This window comes from Myiozetetes cayanensis, unplaced genomic scaffold, assembly GCF_022539395.1.
Source record: "Myiozetetes cayanensis isolate MyiCay16 unplaced genomic scaffold, myiCay2020 scf32, whole genome shotgun sequence".
Taxonomy (NCBI): domain Eukaryota; kingdom Metazoa; phylum Chordata; class Aves; order Passeriformes; family Tyrannidae; genus Myiozetetes; species Myiozetetes cayanensis.
The window spans coordinates 340,580-359,712 of NW_026087544.1; the positions used below are offsets into that span (position 1 = coordinate 340,580).

At 51.1% G+C, this 19,133-nt stretch overlaps 1 protein-coding gene across 9 annotated transcripts in view; it reads right to left on the reverse strand.

Moving 5' to 3' along the window:
• ANKS1A (ankyrin repeat and sterile alpha motif domain containing 1A) overlaps positions 1–19,133 on the reverse strand; it is a 70,326-nt gene that overhangs the window by 17,932 nt on the left and 33,261 nt on the right. For 7 of the 9 annotated variants that reach the window (XM_050326739.1, XM_050326738.1, XM_050326737.1 and 4 more), the window contains 3 exons: positions 18,497–19,068; positions 7,771–7,837; positions 4,082–4,188 (listed from right to left, as the gene is read on the reverse strand). In XM_050326739.1, the coding sequence (XP_050182696.1) occupies positions 4,082–4,188; positions 7,771–7,837; positions 18,497–19,068 (746 nt within the window). Of the gene's footprint in view, positions 1–4,081; positions 4,189–4,294; positions 5,377–7,770; positions 7,838–18,496; positions 19,069–19,133 lie in introns of those variants that run through there. The other 2 variants (XM_050326745.1, XM_050326744.1) reach the window with 2 other exon arrangements.

Sequence of the window (19,133 nt, forward strand, 5' to 3'; positions counted from 1 at the left end):
CATGCGGGGTTTGCCCTTCTCAGATGTCAGCCTGGAAACTGTCAGGGGCAGCAGCAACTATCCCACGCTCCAAGGGAAGGGAAAAGCTTTTGCAAACGTCTCAGACACATTTATAGGATCTGTGGGATCACAAAACACTGTGTGAGGGAGCAGGTAATGGCATTCCCCTCTCTATTTCTGTGGGGAAATTCTACCAGCAATTACTGCAATTCCTTCTCATTACAGTGGCCACGTCCCTTCCCTCTCCTGAAGGGCAGAGTCCAGCCTGGCCTTTCCCCAGCCACTCCCTGTTTGCTGCAAGGATCAGGAATGCACTGGGTATCCCAAAGCTCATTTCCTATGGAATTCCCAACTGGAGCATCTGCAGCAGATGGACTGTTGACCACAGCTGACACGACGGGGCCAAGCTCCAGGAGCAGCAGAATCCCTCTTGGTCCATATTCCTGTGACATTTTTTCTGCTCTCCTGCTCCCTGGCTCATTACCTGCCAAGGACAATTAAGTCCATTTATTGTGCACTTTTCTGGATGACACTTCTCACTCACTGGTGTGGTTTTGTGATATTACCTTTCATTTCCTTCCTCTGGTGAGGGATGAGGCCCTGGGACTCCTGGACCTTGGCGCACACTCCAGGGCCACGTTCCTCCACGTGGGAGGCAGCGGCGCTGTTCCTCCTGGGTGGTGGGGGGATATTCCTGGTTCATTGGAGCTGTTCACATTTGGCAGGCAGCTTTGCTGAGGATTTTATCCTACTTGCAGAGCTGTATTTTTGCTAAGTCAAGGACAGCACAGCCACTGGCAGCAGCTTCGGCTCAGTTGTGTTCACCCACCACACAAATAAACCTTCCCCTTTAATGAAGGAATCCCAGCGGGTTGCAGAGCAGAGAAGACTTGGAAGCACCATCTCCACTTGAGCTCTTCCTAATCCCAGCTGCCTGTACAGGCTGCTGCCCAATTCTAGCTCCATATGAAAAGCAGCAGCTGAGTGACCCAGTGTAATTGCCCCATGGCAGTGGTGCTGCCCATGAAGGTCACTCGTTGGCAACCCACAGGGCAAGAAACTGCTGCCTCAGACAGCAGGGTTTGTTCTTGGGAACAACAGAATAACAGGGAAAGCCTCTTCCCTGCCTTGTCCATAAACACAGCAAAACTACTGAAAGGAGTAGAAGAATTTCTACAGACACAGAGATGTGGTCCAATGTGCAGATGTGGAAAGAGAACTCAAGTCTTTTGGAAAACTAAGCTACCTAAATCCATCTTTTATCACCCTTTTCTTCCCTCAACCAAGCTGAAAGATTACACAATCTGAGATCCAGGTAGACCTTGGTCCCTTCCCAGAAACACATACACGGGTGAAGGCATCATGTCACATCGATGTTTAAATAATCATGCTGACTTGTGCAAGTAATACCCACCCCTGAGTGAAGCCAACGCTAGATCAAGATCAACTTTGTCCCAGGTGCAGAGCAGGAATTCCCAGGAGCCGAGAGGCCTCCACTGCACCTTGCCAGCTCACCCCGGCTCCAATAAACACACCGCACCCGCCCCACTCACCGCACCCGCCCCACTCACCGCACCCGCCCCACTCACCGCACCCGCCCCACTCACCGCACCCGCCCCACTCACCGCACCCGCCCACTCACCGCACCCGCCCCACTCACCGCACCCGCCCCACTCACAGCACCCGCCCACTCACCGCACCCGCCCACTCACCGCACCCGCCCCACTCACAGCACCCGCCCCACTCACAGCACCCGCCCCACTCACAGCACAGCCTGGGAGACGCTCACGGTTCCCACTGTCACTGCAAACCTGTAGAAGCTGCAGGAACCCAGAGCCCCCCTCAGCTGTTGGTGGGCAGTGGACCCGGAGAGGAGCAGGACCCTCACGCCCTCCCCGCTGTCCACCAGAGGTGCAGCCTGCTGAGAGTCATCACCAGCGAGAGCGCCGGCGTGTCGCCAGAGCACAGCTAATCCCCTAATCCCCAATCCCTGGAGTTCTGAAAATAACGGAATTATTATTCTTGGAAACAATGCCTGTTTCTGCCTTCCTACATTAACGTCCAATTAAGAAGTCCAATATATTTACAGAGCACTTTTCAAACTCCCTTTACACACGGTGCGTTCATGAATCATTTCCCTACCTGGTGGTAAAGGTTCTTGTGACACAGGGTGCAAATTAACACAGGAGCCAGCTGAAAATACCCAGGGATTCAGGAATCCCTGAAACCAGAACTGGCTGAAGTCCAGGCTACCAGAGCACTGAGCAGCACCAGCAAGGCCAGCACCCTCAGTCTGCCTCTTGCAACCCTGCGCCACTCCTGGGGCAGACAGGGCACTTTAAACACCAGTTTTGCAGTGAAGAACAGCACCAAGCGCCCGGGGTTGGCACACATCGGCTCTCGCTGTCCCCGCTGTGGTGACAGGACATGCTCCTCGTGTCTGCTCTTCTGAGTTGCAATCTACTACAGGCTGAGTATCTTCCTCAGTACATTAAAGGGCTCTTTTAAGACACTGCCGTGCTCTGCAGCTGCACAACCCCTGCACATTGAACACTTTGCTCCTGCAAAGCTTCTTGTTTGCCCCCAAATTGGCACCTGGGGGACCCTGGAGCAAAAGGAGCATCCTGGCACCTGGAACACCCTGCAGCTCTGAGCAGGGAGCAACGCAAAGCAAAACCCTGCACAGAAAACAAGTGTTCCCATATCAAAGGACTCCAACTTCCTAATTTTGGCTACTAAAACTTAATTAGCCTTCACAACCTATCTAGCGATTTGCAAACCATTACCTGGCATTCTTTGGACCTTGAAATATTGAACACAATGAGGCCTTAAGAGGGACTAATCCTCTTACAGAAACTGTTTAACTCCAGGAAAGCAATGTCTTTGGGAGGCACTTAGTTTGGAATATTCTTTGTTAGCCACTGGAAGGGGTAGGTAATACAGAAATGGTTGTGTGAAGAGGAGGACTGGGCAGCCTGACGGGCGTCCGGCACCTTGGGCACTCAGTGCTCCTCGTCTGCCCAGCTTCAGTGGTCACAGTAATTTTAACAGTTCATCCGAGAACATCAAAATCACCAGTAGAACAAAGTTAACTACTTGTTCCTCACTTGTGCTGTATCTGAGGGTTTTACTTCCCCAACACCAGAAACTGAAGGCAAGGAACATCACAGAGGAGAAAATTCTGCACAATTCTGCACGCTGCTCAGGTGTGCGCTTCCTTGTGCCTCCATCCATGCCCTTTCCCAGCTTCCTGTCTCTCTCCACCTGCCTCCCCATCCTCCCCACCGCTGATGGCCACTGTGTGTTCCCAAAGCCCCTCACATCTTCCTGGTGTCACCTCTCTGCACCGTCCCCAGTACCAGAGATGCCTTTACTCCCATTCCAAAGCAAGATGCTACATTAACCAGAATGCCTTTTCCAAAGGTTTACATCCATTTTTTGTTATTTACCAAACTTAGAGTCCACACCAAAAGCACTTCTTTAAGCCATGCAAGGAGAACTCTCCTGCAGGACCAAGATTTTCCATCTTTACAGTTCAGCATTCCACACGAATTCTCAGATTTTTACACCATGCAGCTTTAAGTTTATAGACCCTGGTTATTAAAAACCCTCATCATCGAGCATTACTGTGTCGTCATCATTAGGTTTCAGAGCCAACAGTGTCAATGCAATTAGGTACAGTTCATTAACATCCTGCCTGCATGCTAAGAGCAAGTACAGTTCCAGCAAGGAGTCTGCTGCCTCCTTCACAGCCCAAGGCACAGACTGTGAAGAGACTCCTTCAAAACACCAGTGAATTTCAGTTCACATTTCTGGAGCAAATCAAATAGTATATATTTAGGGGGTAGATTAAATAAAATTTTCTATGCAAATTACAGTGAAAAAGCAGTAACACCTGAATTAAATGTGAAGACCCAACACAACCCTCATCTGCTCCTTCTGTCAAACCTTCTACGCTCCCCAAGACCATTGTGCCGGGCAGCAGAACCAGCTCTGCCTGGCACTGACACGGGGCACGGGTAACACGGCAAGCTTTGGCCAACCCGCTCATTCGAGCCCGGGGTCCCTCCCAGGCACTCACCAGGAAGCGGACATCGTCGAAGCCGTTCAGGAGCAGCTTGCTCTCGTACTGCTGCAGGCCGATGGACTCCAGCCACTCCCCGACGCTCTGCTCCAGCATCCGCGAACCTGACGAGAGAGGAATCGGCAGCCGCTTGAACAGGGAGAAACCGTTCAGGCGGTAGCAGCGGCACTCTGAGGAGGACAGATGGCATTGCCACATCATAGTCATTACCATAAAGAAACTCAAAAAATTATGCTCAGAGTACAACAAATCAGCTGGCAGACAATTGCTCTTGTGTGCACAGACCATGGACAACAAGCTTCCAGTGCCTCCGTGGGCTCCAGGTGCAACCTGTACCACAGTTCACGCTCAGAAAAGAAACTCCTCGCCTGGGCAGAGGTTCAGAAGCGCTGCTGGGGTGCTGAGATCACAGGCACTGCTGTCAGGGCTCCTGAGTTCCTCACCAGATGAACACATGAAGCCCAACCCCACAGGAATGCAGATCCACTCCCTGGCTCAGCAGAAGGGGGCGGGAGGAGAGCAGCAAACTTCCACCCAAGGCATTCCCAGGCAGTTGCAGGTGCGAGGGAAGGGAGCGGAGCTGCTCCTGAACGCACGGAGCTGTTCCAGTCCTCTCATCCATGCACCTCCAGACGCACCTCCCTGCTCAGTGGGGAGTGCAGAGCAGCCTGAGAGAAAACAGCTTCATGCAGCCGAGCCAGCACAGACACGGCGGACGCTTGGAAAAGCAGCAGGAGCCCAGGCTGTCCGCGGGAAGAAACGCAAGACAAAGGAAGCACAGACTGCAGCAGCAGAGAGAAAGGGCTTGTGCTCTTCCTTCCCAGCAGTCCTGACAGAGGCAAACTGTGGCAGGGGCTTTGTCTCGCCGTTACAGTGTCATGGGGATCCCAAGCATGAGTCCGGGAGCCCCGGCACTGTCATTCTACCGGTGACCCGGCTGCCTGGCATTCCAGCACACTGCCCGGACGGGGCTGGCTGCCCTGGAGTGCCCGGCTCCACCGCTGCACCGCACGACAGAAGAGTGGGGACTGTTCTTACCCCACACCACCGGTCCTGCCAGGCGTTGGGTGCACACCTGGATTTGACCTTCCTTCATTTTCTTCAGCTGCGTGCAGCCGCCACATCGAGCCCCTTTGCTCAGACAAGGAGCAGCTCTGCAGGAGGAAGCATTTTGCTTCCCTGCTTCCAAACCACATCAAAACAAGAAGACAGAAAATGCAAGCACACCCTCCTCTCTTCCTGCAGCAGCTCAAGTCCAAGCCATGCCTTGCCACCTCCCCTCAGCCTCTGATAAAGGAGATTCCTCCCAGCACCTACGGAAGCCGTATGGATGAGCTCTCCCTTCCTTCACCCTTGGGATGAGTCCAGTGACTTGTTACTCTCCTCTAGAAAAGCTTGAGACCTTAAATATGACAAAAAAAGTTCAGAGCTCTCCTTTTCATCAGGGCATTTGCTATGCAAGACAGGCAGATTTTCAGGCTCCCTGGCACATCTGTTTCCACCATGGATGCAAAGAAAAGGATGATCAGGAGACCCCAGTTTGCTTCCTTTGAACCTTCTGGTCAGCTGAAGCGGTTTGGTAGCTTCCAGCCATCCCTCCCCGCTCTGCTGCAATGGCTGCACACACAGAGCTCACGGTGTCATCTGCAGATTCCTGGGGTAATTCCTGCTGTCTGCTCCACGGGACTGCTCCTCTGCCCAGGGAGCTGTTGAGCAGCGCTGACCGGTCCTTCCAGCGTACTCTGCAGCACGAGCGGCGCCGAGATCACAAAAGGCTTCTGCCCCCCTCCCCTGACCCAGCCTGTGCACCGGGGCAGCAACTAAACCCAGACTGTGTCCCCCGGGCTCCCGGCTCCCCCGGGCTCCATCCTCCCCTCCACCGGTGCCCGCGCTCCGCCAGCGGCTGCGGCGGCTTTGTCTGAGCCAGCAAGCCCCGCGCTCCACACTGCCCGTCCCTCCCTTCTCCTCATCCTCTCACCCCTCCCAGCGCTCCCACCCGCCGCACCAGCCGGGAGGGAGGCAGAAGCTCCCCTAACTCTCCAGTGGAAATCACTGACTCCTCAATATTTACTGGATGATGGATGACATGGCTTGGGGTTTTCAAAAAATGATGTCACAGGTCTGTTCTGACAGTTCCAAGTGATTTGTGGCTGGCTCAGAATTAATTTATCGAGAGAGAGGTGAGGAACTGCTTGGTGCCTACCACAGCATTCCTGGGAGCAGTCAGGGTATTGGCAGGGGGAATGAAACCACAGCAGCTCCTGTCCCTGAGCTCCTGAATTTAATTTTAAAAATTATTTACTCTGTTCAGCTTTTCATGCACTCATAAAGGTATTTCTGCTTTTAAGAGGGAAACCTACAGTGACACAAGTACAGGTCTTCTGTTTATAAAACCCCTTCAAGTCATGACAGAATGAAGGGGGGGAGGTATTTAGAGGGAGGGAATTGAGGGGTTTCCTTTAAAATGAAAAAGAGGGTAAGAGATGCCCAAAATATCCCAGGCTGAAAATAAAGAAGCCCCAAATACACCAGGTGTTCATGTGTTACAAGGATGACACAAGAACAAAAGAACCCCAGTCCCTGTGCCCCCTTGGCAAGAGCCCGATCACAGCTTCTGACTGAAACAAACTCCTGTTTCTCAGCTCCATCCTGACCAACATGACCCCATTTGCTCATGGACACTGGGTGGAGAGAGACACAAACGTCTGTTCCAAGGCCAAAAACTCCTCTAAGGCAAAGGGCAGGTGGAGTTTGGTATCAGGACACAGCAGCTCCAGGCTGTCCAAATTGTCGAGAGCAGGTCTGTGGGAGCACTGGCTCCTCCTCTCCCCTCCATGACAGTCCCTTCCCTGGCACTACTGATCCACCACAGCCCAGACCACAGCCTGAGCCCAAACCCACACAGCGCTTCGACTCCTCTGCAAAGCCCCTGACCCTGGAACACAGAGCCTGAAAAAGGTTAAGTTTGCACTGGGAACACACAGTGGATTTCTCTTCACCTCAGCAAAAACCTGAATGACAAATGGATGTGAGGTGAGCTCTATCACAGCCCGTGTGAGCTGCCTGTGTGGATCTGCATTAGCATCTCATCAGGAGGAGATGCTGCCCACTCGGAGCTGTTCTGCGGCAGCTGTCTGGAGGTGAAGGATTTAAAAGGACAGAATCCTTTGTGGTGGCAGCTCTCCAGCAAGCTCGAGTTCTGCTTTTGCTCAGGATTTAAAGGCAGAGAAAGGAATTCCCGTTTTAAGTAGAGGGGGGAAGCATGTTTTCTCCAAGAGCCTTGTTCAGTGTATATGGATACCTACAGGTACGTTCAGGAATGCCCAGGATAACCCTCACTGAGGCACTTGGCAGATTAACCACATCTGAAGGGCATGGCCACTGTGGGACCCGCACTGACCCGCCACTGGCATGACCCAGCCCTGCTCAGCACAGCTACTGCCCTCATGGAAGGAGCCAGGAGGACAATCCTGCAGCTGCATTCTGTAAAATTAAATGAATCTTCCTGGAGAGTGTTGAATTAAAATTCCCAGCAACGGCATCGAGCATCACATGGGAAGCCCAGGTCTGCTCCTCCTGTGCCAGAGCCTTCCTCTCCCTCCCAGAGCCAAAGCAGGTTAAAGGTTAAACACCTTGTTTGTGTGCAGAGCACTGCCAGGACAGATGGACACGCGCTGGGTACACACCTGAGATCCTCTGCTGCTCCTGGGAAAAGTCAATGCCTTCACCAATGGAACTCATGATCTTCTCAATCTGGAAATAAAAAAAGCACATGCTGCATTATTCATAAATCAGAAAAAGGTAAAGGCAGCCTGGGATTTCACTGCCACATGACAGCCAGAGAAATTCAGGGAAGGATGTTAAGATACCTCTGAACAAGAAGAGGTACCCTGAGCATCTTGCCTGGGAAAGTCCTCATCAGGATGGATGGCTCAGAGGGATTTCCAGAAGTTGGTGCTCTGTAGAGCCTTCCCTTCCACAACTTGCCAGAGCCTGGAAATAAGCAGCTCCAACAAAACCATCCCTCTGGAGCACAGTACTAGGCGTGAGGAAGGAGCCCTACCACTCCCACCAGAGCAGAGGCTTCCAAAAAGTTTGAAAACAGATCATTTGCAACAGCAGCACCACAGAGTGAATGCCTGAAGGACCCAGGAGAGGGAGCAGGAGACAGCTCCATCCCCGACTGAGGCGATCCACAGTCCATGGCTCCAGGCAAACCTCTTGCAATGACGAAAAAAGGTGCAGACTGTGCTGAGATGGGTCTGAGTCCACTTAAGAGCTGCATGGAAACGGCTGCGTTTGCCGCACATGGCGAAAAAATTAATTAATGTACGTTGCAATTTCCAGAAACATCAGGAGACTTCCTTAAATAAGAAGATAAACTTTTCACACAGTTCTTGAGCAGAATTTGTAATTCAAGGTTTCCAGTGCAATGCAGTGGATGGAGACTGACAATTACCAGTTTAGCTCTGCTAGAGACTTGGTGAAGCAAACAAAAAACCTCTTAAAAGGCTCCTGCCAAGGCAGATCTCTACAAAACTCTTCCTGCCTGTGGGGAGCAGCGGGCAGTGCACTTGCAGCATTAAATCTCACCAGGGAGAAGGCACTCGTGCGAGCTGTAACAGTGCCAGTAAGGATGTGGATCCCCATGCCTGGAAAACCATAAGGACAAGCACATCTACTGGGTTTGAAATACAGCTAATGTCCGTTTACTGGGAGATTAGAAAAACAGCCTGGGAAAAAATAATCAGAATCCAAACATGTATGGTAGAAAAGGGAAATCCGATCTAAAAAGAAATTCCAGTTAAAGATGGGTTTTGGAATGAATGCACTCAAGGGTCCCCCATGTCCTAAGGCAAAAGCATTCCTTACTTCTCTGCCCCTGGACACAGCCAGGACTCAAACTCTTTGCTGAAACTGCTGGGAGACACCTGAGCCCTGCAGGGCTCATTTCAGCAAGAACTGCCAAAGCAGATGGTTTTGCCTCCCTGAAGCAGCAAATGCTCCCCAGCAGAACCTTCAAATTTCACGGTGCCCTCAGGTACCATCAGGGCATTGCGGCCATGCAGGACTGGAAGGAAATAAAGGGATGGTGCAGAACCAGCCTCATCCCAGGTGACACCCAGGGCTCTGGTACTGGCTGTTCTATTCCTTTCTGTGGACAGACACTGAAGAGGCTGCAGAGGATTTCTGGGACACTGCTGCAATCCTGAGCACTTGCACAGTTTGGGTTTGGGGTCAAATCAGTTCAAGCTCCAGAAGTTTAAGGACATTAAGCTCTGCAGATTGGTGTCCATCAGCTTCAGGACAAGGTACATTTCTGAGCAGGAGCTGCTTGTGTACCTTGTCTGGGAATCTCTAGCTGGATTCCAGTTGCAAATTAACTCCGAGTGCCAGCCAAGTTCCCTTGTTTACTTTGTGCTGATCTTTCCTAATTCAAGAGAGACTTGATGCTGCCCAGGCTCGGCCCCTGGCGCTGCCAGTCCCAACACCACCATGAGGACTTGCAGGTACTTCTGCAGCACAGAAACACCCACGACCTTTTCCTCAAAAGCAAGGAATTGCCTTGTGCTATATAAAACTGAATGGAAATTAAATAATCACGTGGCAGAGGATTACCTTTCACAGCCCTCCTTTGCCAAGCGTCAGTCACGGTTACACACAGTCACAACTATTACCAGTAATGCAGAGGGAAATCCTGCCTCATGCCCTCAGCTATCCACGAGAAGCAACACCTCAAACACAGTCTCATACCACCTGAAACATGGGCTTACAGCTGACCAGCTTGATTTAACTCTTAGGAGGCTGCAAAGAGAAAAATGAGAGGAAGGACAAACCTAGAGAGGGAACCAATGCTTTAGAGCATCCCTGTCCTCTGCAGCCTTTCCTCATCTGCACTCCAGTACTCAGATGGGGTTTTACAGAAGATACCTTGGAAATAGCCTACACTACAGTTTTTAGGTTGTTCTTTCCCACTGGTTAATTATTAAAATACAAAAATACCATGTTTAAATATAGCTCTGCAGCTCAGACTTAGTTGTAGCCTGAACACTCAGTTCTGATTTGTTTTGGCTTAACCTGTGTTTTTCCACTGAAGCACCAAACGCCAGTCCCTGGTTATGCTTGGTGCTGTGGGGTGAGTTTGGGGTGGGGATTTAATTATTTATTTGTTTTTGCACCCATAGAAATAAAAATGCAAAATGCTACCACATCAATTATCCCTAATGCAGAGGGGCAGCTGGCTCTATGCTGGCAAAGTGTTTTGGCCAATGAGCCCTGAACCCCCACCAGGAAAAAAGACAAACTCCTGCAGAGCTGAAGTATTCTGGGAGAAGGAAAGGCTGCAAGGATAGGGAATCATTAAAGCCAAACCAGGGATACAACAGGAAGGAGCTGCAGAGCAGTTACCAGGACTGAAACTCTTGGATCTGTTGTCATATTTGCCTACGTTTTGCTGAAAAATAAAAATGCCCTGAAATAAGGAGCAGGGTGCGGCTGAGAGTCCCCCGGGGCCAGGGAAGGGGTGAGCTCTTCCATGCAGGCAGGCGGCCACAGAAACATAGCAACTGGCCAGTGACTCCAAAACAGAGCTTTACTCAAAACAAACTATCCTGAGCAGAGTTCTATTAAAGGAGGAAGAGGTATTTGTTTGCAGAAGGACAGTGAGGCCAAGCCAGCCTGGAGGACACATGGCATGCCAAGGTCTGTCCTGCTGCAGGACAGGGGACGTTTCGACACTGGAGTCCCACACAGTGATTCCCCACCTCGCAGCACTCACAGCAGGAGCAGCCAATGGCTTCCTACATGGGCAGGATGCAGTCTGTCTCCTGTCCTCTGATCCCAGCCTGCAGGAGCAGCAGGGACACAGAGGTGCACCAGTGTAGAGGGCAGTGAAGCTCTGGGACCCCCCTCCCCAAAGGCACACAGGGTCAGGCAGAGGCCTCGCTCCACAGCCGGCCCTGGTGCGCTCCCTTCCACCACCTGCCCCGGTGGGTGTCAGGCTGTAGTGTCCATATTAATCTCTCCAGATTTTCTTCCCCAGAGCCATCACTGAAGTTTGGAGCCCGTGAGTCCATTAAACCAGCCACAGGGGCTTTTATCCCCAGAATAAAGAGCTTCACACAACATGGGCTGCCTGCAGCCACCCACCTGGGCAGGGAAGCAGCTTCAAGGAGATCACCAGATCGAGCAGCACCCCATCAGGGTGACACTAAACCAGCCTCTGTGGCATCTCAATGTTCCTGGAGCTTTCTGGAAGGGGCTTCGTAAAACCTCACCTGCAGCTGGAGAGCCCCTACAGTCCCCCTCAATACAAACACAGAAGTTTGTTCTCGGTCTCTGCACACAGCATCAGGAGCTGCCAAGGACACAGCAAGGTCATCCTGAGAGAAGAAACAAATCATAGAATCCTCGAATGCTCTGGGCTGGAAGGGACCATAAAGGCCACCTTGTTCCAGTCACCTGCCATGTGGAGGGACACCTTCCACTAGACCAGGTTGCTTCAAGCCCCATCCAATTTTGGACACTTCCAGGGATGGGGCAGCCACAGCTTCCCTGGGCAACCTGTGCCAGGGCCTCCCCACCCTGCATGGGATCGATGCCTTTTGCTTCCTCTATGACTCCTTCCCAGATTGGTGGATTATAAAGCACCAGTGCAGGGCCTGAGCACGAGGGAGATGAACTGCAGTGCTCCTGCACAGGCCGAGCAGTGAAGTTACTCAGTCTGTAATTAAATAAAGCTACACAGAACCAAATGCATGCTATCTGCCATATGGAGGGCATTAATGCACTGTAATGACACCCTGCAGCAGGAGTATAATTAAGAATATAGCAGGATTCTCATTATAAATCCTTATTACTAAGGGTTCATAACCTACTGTACAAACCCACCCGAGGCTCAAGCTCTGCAAACAAGAGCAGCTCCAGCACCAGATTTCAGACTGGAAAGCTACTTACAAAGTTGGGTGGAAAGGTTATCAGTCTTTTAAATTTCTGCAATTCCAGGATAGTGTCAGGGGTTTAAGACTTCATTCTTCTTAAGCTTTAACAACTGGGGGATGGGGTAGATTTGGTTTCAAATTATAAAAAACCAAACCCCCAACTATAGCTGCTTCTACAGTTTCAAAGGCCCCTGAGCACAATAAACCCCCCAGTGACAATGTGACCAGCCCCATCACAGCCCAGTGGGTCACCTCTCAAACCCAGGGGAGAAGTAGGGGTGTGTGAGGTCGATGGGTAATGCTGGGGCAGCCCAGAACCACTGACATTTCCATTGTGCACTAATTCACCACAGCAAACCCCAAATACATCACTGACTGATACTGCATCCCTGAAGGAGGAAGCAAGGCTGCTCAGACTCTGCTGGGATACATCCTTGAGCAGAGAGATGGCAGGATCACAGCATCCACCAGCAATTCTGAAAGGGATGGAGCAGGAGAAGGGACAATACCTGCTGACTCCTTAGTGTAAGTGCAGTCCTGGAAAATTTGGATCTGGGCCATGAATCTCATTTCTAGGTTGGTGACATCCCATACACCACTTCTGGTTCAGTTTACAATCTTTCAGCTTACGTTCTCCCATCACCATCCCATGGAGCACGCAGCTCGTATTTCATTGCTCAGTATATTCTGTGACTCCAAGAGACACCAGCCTGTATGAACTCAGCATAACAAACACCAAAGGCCTGGAAAACATAATGCTCAATCTATTAATTCAAAGCTAAACCACACAGCCAGTTGTTTGCAGCACATTTCAGCACTTGAACTGCAGTGTTCCTGCGTCCCATCCTCCCCCAGCAGCGTGTGCCTTCCACACAGCACGGGGACTCACTCAGCTCGGGATTTATTTAAATCATTCTGCAACTGTGATAGAGGCAAATACAATTTCAGGCTTAATATGGTCTCTGAGAAACTCATTTGGATCAGGACCAGACCTTGTTGCTTCATACCACTCTCCAGCCTGTGTTTTAGTACAAATCCCAAAGTTACAAATCTAAACACATACCAAAAGGAACTTACAGCATAAACTTCAATTTCACAACAGTGTGTGGGGAATCTGCAGTTTCAGAGCCCTCCAAATATCAGTGTTGTTTTGACAAACACCCAGTAAAATCCAACACTGACATGACAAGAAAATCGTCAAATGCAGCAACACATCTGCCCACGGCAAGGAAATGGCTGGACAACAGCTACAATAAAAAAGGCAGAACTCTCTGAAGAATACTGAATCAATTCCCTGTCTTTCTGTATTCCCACCTCCTAACACAAACCCCAAACCAACATTACGCTCTTGGGGCAGGGCTGGCTCCAGCCTGGAGGACACAAACCAGCACAGGGAAGTCGCCTGCAGGATGATGAGAGAGCTATGAGGACTTTGAAAATAAAAGCTTCTGAAGTGCTGGAAGATGCAATGTAAAGCGGAAGAGAACATAATGAAGGACTGGATTTAGTAAGGGCACTGCAGCAGGACATTTCTGTTCTCGAAAAACAAAAACGTCCCCAAAACGCCAACGATCACAAGGTTGTTACATAACCAAAACATCCGTCAGAGCTCGATCATTCACACAGAAGAATCACAAGCTCCTGATTCACAAATACCAAGTTCATTCACTTGAGAAGTTACCAGAAGCACACAAGGAGGTGGATGGTGCTGCTGTACTATTCCTGCGCCCGGGCTGACAGAGCTCCACGTGCAGGCTGAGAGGGGTGACCTACGACCAGACCACGAGGAAAAGGATTCAGGAAGCATTTGCCTCTGCCTGGGGCCACTTCCACAACCCTTCTGAGGGTGGATGGGAGGTTCCTCCCACCAGGTAGCAATAACCTGCCATGTCTCACTGCCCTGTCAGAGCTGCCCAAGGGAGAGTCACCGATCTGCTTCTGATGGACTGAGACAACTCTCAGAGTTGGCAAATGTCACCCCTGTTGTGTCTAACTTTTGCTGCTAAACACAAGAAAAAAGCCTGGTTTATGCATCTGCCTTTCAGACCGGCACACCAACCTGTAAAACCATTAATTTGTCTTACACTGGTTTGGATTGGCTTAGTTCTGCAGGCTGCCCCTCTGCAGCAGATATAAAAATGGTGGCAACACAAAAGCTTTCACTTCATAAAGTTCATCAGGATGGAGGAAATCTCACCAGTGGGGGCAAAGAGAAGAGATTGGACACAAGGGACGATGTAAGAATTCCTGACCTTAGCACAGGAAAAACAAGAGGAAACGCTGGGATCCAGAGATAATAGAATAATCAGCCCAATAATTAAGGCGATTAAGATCCTGATGGCCTTGTCTGTTTAGCAGAAATTAGACCAAAAATACTTGACCTTGTTACTGCTTCTCCCCTAGACAAAAATGAATTATAAACCACTTCAGGCAAAGGGAAAACTGGAAGCAGAGCAGAGGACGAGGGCCAGCTCGGGCAGGGGACACCGGGGGACAGATCAAGCCACCGTGCTCCGAAACGGGCCCTGCCCGGCCCCATCAGCCCATCCCGGGGCAAGCGAAGTGCTGAGACTTTAACACCTGAACCAAGAGAATAAATAAAACACTTTGGGAGGAGAGGCTGCTGGGAAGCGAGAAGTGAGCCTCGTGCCCCATGGCAGGGATGTCCTCAGCACAAGCAGGGCGAGCCAGGCACGCTGAGGGCTGTGAAAGGAGCCCCTCGGGCAGGTGAGTGGCAGGAGCTCAGAACACAAACTCCTAAGTTTTCATGATGCAATTCCATCAGACACAGAACCAGCAGCTCTCCCTAAGGAACAAGGGAGATATTTGCATTTTCTTTCAACAGTGCTGGCTGGCAGCTTGGAATTTCAACTCCTGAGTGTTTTAAGGCAGTGGCAGGTTTTGCATCAAGAGCTTTCCTGAAAGTTTCACCTTTCAATGCAAATGTTGTTAATCCTCCACTGTAAGCCTGTAATTAAGGCACTGATTCCACTGAGTACTGCAACACCCAACAGTCCTGACAAGGTTTAAAGGCACCCACAGCAGTGCCATCTGCTCCTGGCATCCACCCTTAGGGGACATAAAGGCCCCCAAAACAGGTCAGGAACCGGTGAAACACCACATCCATGGTTACTGCAGATGGAAAGCATTCTTTTCACAGGAGACATAGAGCACCACTGCAGTTAGTCATGAGAGATGAATGTCCAGTGCCATAAATAGCTACAGAATATTCATTAGTTCTTCAACTAATTCACTTGGGGGAAAAAAATGCATCAAAATGGTGGACCGTGCACCTCCTTTTTTCTAAAAAAAAGCTAAAGTAACATGCCTGTTTTATTCAGTTCCCTAAATTTCTTTTGAAGGAGGTTTAATGTCTTCCTAGAAGAGCTGAAGTCAGAACACAGAATCACCTCATTTTGTGAGATTGATGCTGGAACCTCTGAGTGCCACGATCATTACAAATTCAGCATCGGAGCCACTTACTTGATAGGCAGTTGGAAGTGGAGGATTAAGGGATGTTGGGACCCATGTCTGAGTCTAATTCCCAGCAGCCTGCCTCTTTCATTGCCTTGATCTCTTAACAGATCGTTTTTCTTACCAACACCTACAAGGCAGATGAGCAGCCCCAGGCCTTGACTGCAGAGATCTCTGCTGGGAGCCTGGGGCATGAGCCAGGCAGATGTGCAGGGCTGGAGCTGCTCTGCAGAGGAGGAAGGCAGAGCAGGTGCAGGTTAATCCACCCTGGAAGAGGGGCTGGAGTGGAGCTGGGTGCCAGAGCCCGCCCCCCAGGGGTGCAAACACAGGTTATTGTGCATGAAATCCCCTGGTGAGCTGCCCAGATCATCCCCGCTTGCTCAATATTCATGAGCCAATGACAAAACCCAAATCTATCACTTCAGCCCTCAGCCAGGCTTGGAAGGATTCACATATTCATGCTGTGAGCTCTACCCCTCACATGCCTCCTTGCCCCCACTCTGCTTCCCACTCCAGCAGGGACCGAGCATTTTCGGTGCTCACCTTGTCCTGGGAGAGACGTGGCTGTGTGATGAGAGAGTGTCAGTGCCTTGCTCGCAGAGCTCCCACCCCGGCGGCCACGGGGACTCCCAGGAAGGAGTGGGGAACAGGAGGTGACAGGACATGGCTGAACCGGCTCCTGGCCAGTACAGAGCACAAAGCAACACGCTGGGCCAGGTCCCTGGAGTAGGGGAGCTGCAACTGGGAACAGAATGAGCTTTGCCAAGTGAATCATTCCTTCCCCATCCCACCCTTTTGGCAAAGCCGGCACCACCTTCCACTTTCAACAAAGGGCATTGACAGCGCTCAGCCGGGGCAGGGATGTGACCCCTCACTTCCAACCAGTAGATTTTCTGCTGCCCCTGTCAGAGTGGCACCATGGCCCAGGGCAGTGCCAGCTCAGCCTCCGCCATGGATCCCATCTGTCAGGGACACCACAGACCACTCCCTGCACACCTACTGCTGGTCAGGCTGGCAGGCAGAGCCCTTGGCTTGCTGACTACAGCTGGGAACCACACAGAGATCACTTCCCTCCTTAGTTGTCTGCACAAAGACTATTAAAATTAAGAGAATAATATAAATCTGCCATTGTTTCCCCTAAACACAGAGGAAAAGCCAAACCATCCCTAACATGGGTGGCTCAAAAGGGTTTATATTGGCCTGGTAAATTCAGAGGTTGCAAGTTGCATCCAGTTCCGACCAGATGCATTATCCCATCCAAGAAACTAATTCAACTCCCAATGACAACACTACATTTATGTTTAAATCTCCCTGTTGCCATTATGACCAGCTAGACCAACCCCTTTCTGCGCACACAAATCCTGCAAACTCCCAGCCATTCCCACAGGTGCTGCTCCGTGACACCCCCTGGCAAACCAGTGCTTCTGGCCACAGGATGCTGCTGCCAGACTACAACAATTCCACAAAATGTTTCCATTATGCCAGAAGTCAGGAAGACAAAACCATCAGGTTTTAATAGTACTTTTTTTTTTTTTTTAAAGTGAGACAGGCCCCATTGCAGACAGATGTGAATTTTTCACATTCTTTCTCTGATTTCCTCACCTAAACATAAGGGGAAGCAAAAGCAGATTTTTCTCTGGTTTTGTCCGGCTGCATCGGAAATGAGGGGTTTGTTTACAAGTAGGAGGAAGCAGCTCCGAGGGTTCATCTGAGCAGAGGAAGCAGAGGCAGTGCAGGCAGCCCAACACTTGACCTCTGCTACCAGTGCAGTTGTGCATCACTGTCGAGTCAGAGGCTTCTGCCCTTTCAGAGTCTGCTGCAAATACGTTGGATAAAAGCACAGGGAATTATCCAGTCCTTCCAAAACCTTCTGCTGCACTCTTTCCCTAAGCTATGGTACAACTGACCCGGGCAATTAACAGTGAAGCCTCTCCAGCCCAAGCAGCTGCAGAGGAAAACATCTTTTTGGCAACCCTGAGACCCAGCAGGGAGTGAGGGGGAGGGAGAGAACGGACTGAGGGATGGGCTCACACCGAGCACAAGTTCCCACATTGCTTTCAGCATCTCTGAATACCGCCCTCTTCCACAGAACGCGATCTTCTCTCCAGGTCAGGGTCGGAGAGGCAGCTTGAGCAACAGCCAGTGCAGAGAGGGGTAGCAGGGGCACAACCCTCCCACAGGTTTCCATGCTCAGCACACGCGGCTCCACACCCCCAGCACCACGCTGGGGGGTTTAGTTCCTTTCAGAGTACAAAGAGTGGTTCATCCCAGCTTATCGCTTCTGCAGCCACTGCTCTCCCAGCACAGAATCATCCCCAAAGAATGTATCAGTAATGCTGCGGTGCTGAATTTCAGAGGGACACTTAATCTCACCCCAGTGGCTCTCCAGGGCCAACTTTTGGAGCATGAAATATTTAACTATCCGTGGGCGTCTGATATGATAATAAAGTGACTGCTAACCAGCCGCTGAAATAAGTGTGTGAGGAGGAAAGCGGGAGCTATTCAATACACAAACCAACCTAAGTACTCTCTTCCTTCCATCTCCATGAAGCCCGGACACTTCTCACCCCCCCAGCAGCAGAAACCCAGCAACACAACATCTCCAGATGCTGGGAGAGTCCATAGGGAAGAAATGGAAGGAGGAGGTCAGGATAAAGGTTGGTAAGGGGCACTGTTATAAAGTCTCCCTCATTCTGGGAATGTGAAAACTTATCTGTCTCGCTTAAAAGAAATCAAGCCCCGTAATTGAGCAAAAAACTTTGATAGTTTGAAAAGCCCCTCAGTTCTTGCAATTCTGCTTCTCCCCCACTCCAGTGAACTCTATCTTTTGGCACTTTATACCTTACAGACTCCCAACTGAGCATGTGTCTATTAATGCCATGTGAGAGTTAGTGACAGCAACAGAACCCACCCAGGACCCCCCAGGGCAGTGTGGCACAGGGGAGCTCCTGCTGCAGTCATTCCTGGCACAGAGGTTCTTAAGCAAGCTCAGCCTTACCTCATCCCACTCCGAAGCAAAGGATGGGGACTTCTCCAGTCGCTTCTTCCCAGTGCTGCAGTTGGAGAGCGATTCACTGCGGCTCCCCATGGCATCGTCCTCTGTCGGGGAGCAGGTCAGCAGGTCGGAGTCCGACTTTGACAAGCTGCGGCTGAGTTTGAGCTCGGCTTTGGGCTTGCTGCCCGGGTGGGCCCTGCCCACAGCTCTGTCCCCCTCTTCCTCAGCAGCGCCGGGGTGCTGCGGCACGTGGGGCGTGACTACAGCTGCAGGACCCGCCCGGCTGACGTGCGCGTGCTGCACTGTGGCGTAAACCACCGCCTGGTCCTGGTCCGGAGAGCTGGTCCGTACTGATCCCGAGACAGGTAAGTCAGCATCCTCCAGCTGCATAGCAGCAGGATGGCTTGTAGCTTCTGTGTCCCCCTTCTCTGCAGAGGAAACGAGCCTGAAAGGGTCCTCACTTATCTCACAGATCGGAGAAGAACCGTGAAGCAACCCTGAAAACTGCTCTGGCACCTGGATGTCCTGGCTGTCAGCAGGGTCCTGGCTGCGGCCGCCGCTGCTCCTCCTGTGGTCTTCGAGGGAATGGAAACGGGGAGGAGGGGGAAATTAAAAACATGGAAGAAGCAGCAAAATTCCA